The sequence below is a fragment of the Neovison vison genome, chromosome 14, assembly GCF_020171115.1.
Source record: "Neovison vison isolate M4711 chromosome 14, ASM_NN_V1, whole genome shotgun sequence".
NCBI lineage: Eukaryota > Metazoa > Chordata > Mammalia > Carnivora > Mustelidae > Neogale > Neogale vison.
This window is the reverse complement of record NC_058104.1, coordinates 2,705,001-2,712,500: the sequence shown is the minus strand read 5'-3', so window position 1 is coordinate 2,712,500 and position 7,500 is coordinate 2,705,001. Positions and strand designations below refer to the sequence as shown.

At 60.7% G+C, this 7,500-nt stretch overlaps 1 protein-coding gene across 1 annotated transcript; it reads right to left on the bottom strand.

The window, feature by feature from the left end:
* Window positions 1-1,354: 1,354 nt before the first annotated feature.
* Window positions 1,355-5,235, bottom strand: UNCX (UNC homeobox). The gene is made up of 3 exons (XM_044233405.1): window positions 4,950-5,235; window positions 4,540-4,715; window positions 1,355-2,512 (listed from the first exon to the last, which is right to left on the bottom strand). The coding sequence occupies exons 1-3, from the start codon at window positions 5,233-5,235 to the stop codon at window positions 1,355-1,357; spliced, it is 1,620 nt and encodes a 539-aa protein (XP_044089340.1).
* Window positions 5,236-7,500: the final 2,265 nt, after the last annotated feature.

The window sequence follows — 7,500 nt, the reverse complement described above, 5'->3', positions numbered from 1 at the left end:
ACCAAGGACTCAGGGCCCAGGAAAATGAGGAGGGTGGGTTGGGATTTTGGAGGGGGGGAGGTGGAGGATTGGTGGTGGTTCACTTCGGGGTGGGGCGGCTGCGGGCAGGGGAGGGGGCCGGGGGCTGGCTGCAGGCTCCAGCCAAGTTTGCTAATATTTCTTCGCTGCAGATGTCCTGAAGCCCCCGAAGGGTCCCCCGGGGACCCGGACCCTATTAGAACAAATGTGCACTGCTTTTGTAAAGAGGCGCGTTGGCGGCGCCTGTCCTATTACAGACGACACATGATCAATAGGCTGATAACGCAGCAACATCAATATAAGCGACAGAACAATGAGGGATATCATTGGGCATCTATCTTAATATAGCCGGCTACAAGAGCGCTGACAAAGAGTGCAGCTCATGAAAATTCCGCCCCACGATTCCCCGTCTCCGCTCCAATATGCGCACGCACTCCCCCAGCTGCCGGCGCTATTATTCTCCAATTTCAATTTGACACCCCAGCCTTTCATGCTAATTCTATTATTGTAGGAAGTTTATGTGATTTCATATCACTAGAAATCGGTAATGTATAATAACCCTTTGGGCAAGAAACCCAGTCCCCGCAGCAGCCACCGGAAAATAATTACTTTCATATCAAAACTCTGCAGGAGCCCAGCGGCCCGGCCCTTGCAGCCCCCGGCTCCGTCACCCCGCGCCGCGCGCCCCGGCGTGTGCCAGCGCGCGGGGGTGCGCGCGGGGGCGCGCGTGTGTGTGGCGCGGGGTGGGAGGGGGAGCGCAAGGGAGGGCAGGAGAGGGGGAGCTGCGGATGCATAAATTTGTTCAATCAGAAAACACAAACACACACGCACACAAAAGGAGGCATTAAGCGGGGACCTCGGGGGAGGTGAGGAGCCTCGTCCCTGCCCCGCCCGCGGGGAGAGGAGTGGAAAACGGAAGGGAGGAGGGGCCATACTGGGCGCTCGGAAATTTGAAAAAGATGGATCTGAGAGCTTGCGTTTGACCAGCTTTATTTATCAAAAATGGTACATATATAAATATTCTTAGACATTTTTGCATTTTACAAGGCTGAGGATTCTTGTTGTGGGTTTTTGTAGGTGATATGGGGGTTTTGTTTTTGTTCTTTGCTCCCCCGAGAGGAGGGGGGTCTCACCCCAAGTCCTGCGGTTGCTGCCTAGGTCCGAATTGATACAGCGGTTTTCTTAAAAAAAAAAAAAAAAGTAATAATAAAAGGAAGAAAACAGAAGGAAGAGGAAAAAGCAGTGTTTCTAAGCCGATCACCTGATTTCGTTGTGTGAGTCGAGCCTGAGCGAGGGGCGCGGGCCGGCTGAGCGCCTCTCTCGGCCCCGTCACCCCTCAGTCCATGTCCACCTCCTCGCCATCCGGCGCGCTGGGTCCGGGCTCGGCGCTTGGCTCTGGGGCCCCGCACAAAGCCGGCTCCCCGGCAGGGCTGGGAGCCCGCGGGCCCGGCGCAGGAGACGGCGCAAGAGGGAGCGGCAGTGTGGCCGCTGGGCAGGCGGCCCCCGAATCCGCGCAATCCTCGCCGCCGCCCTCGGCCGCAGCCACGGCCGCGTCCCGGAAGGGCGCCGGGGTCGGGGCCCCCGGGGAGGCGACGGCGTCGGGGCTGCGGCGCGCGAAGGCCGAGTCCGGGGCACCTCCGGGCCCCGGAAAGGCCCCGAAGCTGGCCTGAGCGGGCGGCGCGGGCGGCGAGGCGGGTGCGGGCGGCGCGTCCTTGGGCGCGGGCTCCGGACCCGCTGCGCCCTTAAGCGCGGCCTGCGGCACCAGGAAGCCAAGCGGCTGCGTGATGGGGTAGAGCAGGAAGTGGCCCTTGCCAATGAGGGTCCGCGGCGCGCATGGCAGCCCGGGCGCGAAGTCCAGCCCGGCGGCCGCAGCAGCTGCCGCGGCGGCGGCGGCGTTAGCTGGGGCGGATTTCCGGCGCGGCGGCGAGTCGGACAGCAGGCTCTCCACGCTGAACGGGCTGGCCTTCGGCAGGCCGGCGGCGCCACGTTCCACCGCCGCCCCGGGTGCACACGGGGCCGCGTCCTTGTCCGCTGGGCGGCCTAGCCGCAGTTGCGGGCCGGCGCCACTTCTTTGGCTCGGGTAAAAGGCGGGATCGCAGGTGCCGGGCGCGGGCGGTTCACCGGGCGGTGCGGGCGCGGAACCGGCGGCGCCGGCGGCGTGCGAGCTAGGGCCCTTGGCTGCTGCGGCCGGCGGCGGCGGCTCCGGCGGCTCCGGGGACAGACCGCCGCCGCCGCTGTCGCTGTCGGAGCTGGGTGCGCTGTGCAGGGACAAGCCGCCTGGAGAGTGCAGGTGGCGGCTCTGACTCTTCAGCAGCTTCTTCTCATGCTTGCGCTTCTTTTTCTCCATCTTCTCCAGTTCTTTGCGCGCGATCTCCTCTGGGTCCATTGGCTCGCCACTGCACGTGGTCGGGTGTGAGTTGTGAGCCGGCCGCCCCGGGCCCTTCTTCGTGTTCTCCTTCTTCCTCCACTTGGCCCGGCGGTTTTGGAACCAGACCTAGAGCAGCCGGATAGGGGAAAGGAAGGGACAATCAGGCGGCGGGCTTGTCGCTGGGGCTTCGGGCCTCCCCACTCCCCCCAGACAGGCCTGTACAACCTCGGCTCCGGCCAGGGGGCGGGAGCTAAGGCCAGCGGCCTGGCCGGCCCTGAGCTGGGTTTCGGTACTCAAGCTGCAGGTTCCAAAGAGCATCTTTTCCACCCAGAAGAAGGTAGATGGGGCCTCTCGGCCAGCTTCCCACTTTGGCTTCTCACCTCAGGGAACTGGGAGCTGCCCCTTCGTTGGGCACGGCGGGTCTGGCCCCCTGAGGGCGTCTGGTTCCTGGTCGGGAGTCAAGCAGGGAGCGCGGCCCCTCCTCGCCCCTCTTGGCTTCTCACAGCTCCTGTTCTAAGCCGCCTGCCTGGCCTGAGGACCACCAGTGGCTGGGCTCAGCTGCCCTCCACATCTGTCTTCGGCCCCCTGGAGACTGAGTCAAAGGCCAGATTTGGGGGTTTCCCATGAAGGGAAATCTAGGTGCTTCTTCTTCTAGAAGGTCCTGGTAAACCAAACTTAGGGGGAGGGTTTCCAGTAGCCTGCCCCCCAACAAATTCACACATGTCCTTCTTTCTGGGGGCTCCAGGACAAGACACCAACACAGCCCCTGAAACCAGTTGTTCTTGGCCTAGGCCCGGGGGGAAGGCAGACAGGAAAGCAAGAGGCCAGTTGCCAGGCGGTGCAGAGGAGGCCTGGGCCCATCCAGCCTCTTCTACCCTCCCTTCAGGCCTTGTCCTGGGGAACAGCAGCGCTGGCTCCCCCACTGCACACACACAGTCAAATTCCTGCTGGGCCTCAGGCACAACACCCTCCCCAAGAGATCACGGTAATTCGAATTCTTTGTTGTGGCCACAGAGAGACCCGGCACAATAGCAGGCCTGGCCTGGTCACAGGGAGCCTTGCTGGTGCCAAGGTGCAGGTTTTAAGCTGTGACCTCTCCAAGGCTGTAACTGCTTCTTCCTTCCTTCTTTCAAATACTTCTTTTTTTGGTGCAAATTCCACGCTCACTTGTCACCAAGAAATGCTCATTATTGTACAGGGGAGAAACGAAGAGGTCTTCGCTTAAGACAGTGACACAAATTGGACGAAAGGATTTACAAACAGAAGAGGTCATGGGGGGCAGTGCAAGCACAGGTCGAGAACACCTTTTTAGACAAAGCTATTGGTGCTAAACAGGCATCTTGCTGGTCTCTGCCTCAAAGCCCTGCACCCATAGCTGCGGCCGCACACCCGACTCACCACCACACTGACCCCAGAAAAGAATTTCTGGACTTCAGGGAAACACCCGATTATGCACAATTAGTCTTGAATTTTTAATCCACCAAATAGACGCTGTATTTTTTAAAAGCATGACGCCGGCAGTCTTCGAATGAAATCAAAGTGTGCGGGGTGGGGTGGGGGAGATATAACCGAGAGTATTAGAGATTCAGACACCTCCCCACCATGTGTTAACTGTGTAAGTTTCCACCTCCCCTTCCTCAGCTAACCTTCTGCAAAGTGAAGAATAAATACAGGTCTCCATCTGAGTATTTTAGAGGCGAGAGGTAAACAAACAGACGCGTTTGCTCCAGGCTGGTGACGGAGACACGGAGACCCAGGGCAAGGGCCAGGAGGCTCAGGGTCTACCTGCTCCGGGTCTCTTCCAGTTCCCAGACGGGCTGGCTCCCCCACTACCACCCCCCCCCCGCCCCGCTTCTCCCGCCCAGTCTTCTGAGACCTCATTTCCAGCCGTGTCCGAAACCCCACCAGGAAGCTCCCGGTTCCGACGCAGCGCTCTCCTCGCTACTTCGGGGTCCTCGTCGGCCCTCCCAAGCCTCCTGGGGCTTTCTCCCCGAGAGGCGCCGATCCCGGAACCTCACCACCACCTCCGGCCAGGCGAGCGCTAGTGGGGCTCGGAAGCGGGGCCGCGGTCCCCCACCTAGAACAAAGACGGGGCCGGCGCGGCCGACTTCGTGGCGGGATGCTGGCTCCCGGGAGGAACGGCGGGTCTTTACCTGCACTCGAGATTCGACCAGATCCAGGCGCAGCGCCAGCGCCTCGCGCATGAACACGTCGGGATAGTGGCTCTCGTTGAACGCCTTCTCCAGCTCTTCCAGCTGCCAGCCCGTGAAGTTGGTGCGGGTGCGCCGCCGCTTACAGCCCGGGCTCTCCTTGTCCGGGTCCCCCGAGTCTGCGGGCACGCAGAGGACGCCGCAGGGCTCAGCCAGGGCCCAGGCCACATCCACCCCCTCTGTACCTGTCGGCCGCCTGGATCTGGGGACCCTGCGCTGGGGCGGCAGACCGAGAGTGCCCCCGAGCCTCAGCAGCCTGCACATGCTCTACAGCCGCCCGCGACCCAACTCCTGCGCCCGAAAAGGGTGCCCTGCTCCCCCCACCCCGTACCCTCTCCGCCCGCCGCACCTACCTGACAGCTTGAAGGGCTGACTGTCGCCTCCCACCCCGCAGGCGGCCGGCAGCAGCGGCGTGGGGTTGACCACCGAGGCGGCGGCGGCAGCGCACGAGCCGCTGAGCAGGCCGTCGATGGAGAAGGGCACCGAGGCTGCGGCAGCGGCGGCGGCGGCCGACTGCAGCTGGTGGCCGGCCAGCTCGTACACGTGGTGGTGGCCCAGCGGGTAGGGAAAGCCCACCACGCCGCCCAAAGAGCCCCCGAACTGGGCATGCGGGTGCTCCAGGAGGCGGCCGTCCATCATCTCGCGCGGGGGGCCGGCGGGGCCGGCGGCGGGGCGCGGGGGCGCGGGCCGGGGCCGGGGCGGGCCAGCGGCGGGAGGCGCGGACGGCGGCGGCGGCGGAGACAGGGACCCGGAGCCCTACACATGCTTCGCCCGCACTCCGGCGCTTTACTTTATCAACATCAAGCTCCCGATAATTAGCCGCGGCCCGGGGAATTTGGGACCAATAAGAAGCGCTAATCGGCTCTGACGTCAGAGGCGTGCTGGGTGCAAGGAAACGTTTTCCATATCGATTGCTAATTATACCTGACATGCACCTCAATAAACAGTATCAGGAACTGTCACAACAAGGGGGGGGCAGCAGAGAGGGAGGGGCTCGCCTCGGCGCTGGGCGGGCGCCGGCTCCGGGAGCGGTCCAGGCAGGGGTCCCCGGCGAGCCCCCCACTCCAATCCCCGCTGGCCGGAGCCCGCGCCTCCCCCGCCGCGGGCTCCCCGCCCCTCTGCAAATCACTAATAGATTTCCCTTTAAAACATTCACCGGCGTGTTGTGGGGATTTTTCACCAGAAATGCTGTACTCTCTGAACCTTTAAAGTGATGTTGCTCCAATTACAGAGAGACATTGAGCGGCAAATAGACTGATCCAATAATAGGAGATTCATCATCCGCTCTTTCCGAAACTGTCACATTGAATTTAAAACTACAAGGGCTTCTCATCTCCTCTCCGGCTCCAGGCGGCGGGGGAGAGGAGGAAGGAAAGGGAGGAGGAAGAGGAAGAAGCGGAGGGGGCAGAGGGAGGAGGCGACTCCAAAAGAGAACGACACCCATAGAATGTAGCACCCTGTCAATAAAAAGGCATAATTAACGCCCTTTCTGACTGGCCGCTGCCCGGGCTCTAGAAACAGAGGTGGGGGGCGGCTGTGGAGACACCCTGACACCCCCACCTGCCCCCCAATTCTGTAGAACCAGAGCACAGGGCTGGGGAGGAGAGGTGGAAGGATGGGAAAACTAACTTTGGGGTGGCGGCCCATCAGGCCCCAGGGAGGGAAATTAAAAAAAAAAAGCACTTCTGCCTGCGACTCTGCCTCTGAAGAACAGGGCCCAGGTACTCAAACCATCAATTATAACTAAATTATGTTCCCAGAGAAGAGTCTGTCACTCCCTTTTCCACTATAAAATATTGATAGGCTCAAAGCACAATCATTAAAGGACATATTCTTAAATAAGCAGCAAATTAGGGCTGTAGGCAGGAGGGAAAGGAGTCATTATATCTATCTATCTATCTATCTATCTATCTATCTATCTATCGTCTTTGGTAAAAAGTTTGCCAACGAGGAGGGTGCATTTTGCTGCGGCCCCAGGCCAGTGGACCTCATCCTTGTGGTCCCAGTGGCTCGAGGTAGAGTCCGGGAGGAAGGAGCTCTTGGGCCTCCGACTGACCAATCCCAGGTATCCAGCCAGTCCTGGTGGCCGGACCTCCGGAGCCTCTAACCCCAGGACAAGGCGACAGGCAAGTTGCCCTTTGGTGTCCGTGGCTTTGACCAGCCTTCCAAGCCCCAAATCCGGAGCGAAGGCAAGGGTAGGACAGAACCTGCGTGTCTGTAGTCTAGCCCCGGCTGGGTGTCCTTGCGAACGGAGGGCGCACACAAGGCTCCGCCAGCGGGAGTGGGGAGGACCTGCCTCGTGGCTGGGGCGCTGGACACGCAGCCGGGCATTCGTCCTTATTGAGTGTGCTTTGCCCGCACCGACTACGATTTAATTGCCTTCCCCTCTCTCGTCGTTCGAGAGGAGGGAGAGGTGCAGGGGCTGGGGGTCGACGTCTTGCAGAGACCGAGACAGGGCTTGGAATCTGGGACCTTGCACATACCCCCGCACCGCCTTACCCGCCCCTCCGCCACCCCGCGCGCTAGGAAAACGCTGCAAGTATTAATTCCGAGGTCAGGGGCCAAGAGCACTACTTTTCGCCATAATTTAATTTCTTTCTCTATAAATACTAAATGTAAACTCTGTCCATCCGACTCGATTTTGCCCGTAGCTGTAAGCGCCTCGTTCTCTGCCGGGTTCGCGAGGAGGAATGTGCGCGGCGCGTGTTTCTGAATACAGAGCTGTAATCAATTCGGCCCGAGGGGAGGGCAGGGGAGGGGCGGGCGCCGGCCGGGCTCCCTCGCCCATCTCTCTTTATTATAATGAATTAATTCGACTTTATTTATCCCATTTTCTGGAGCTGACAGAATGTTAATTTGAGTTGAAATTTCGCTCGCCTCTCACTCTCTGACCCCTGGCCTTCA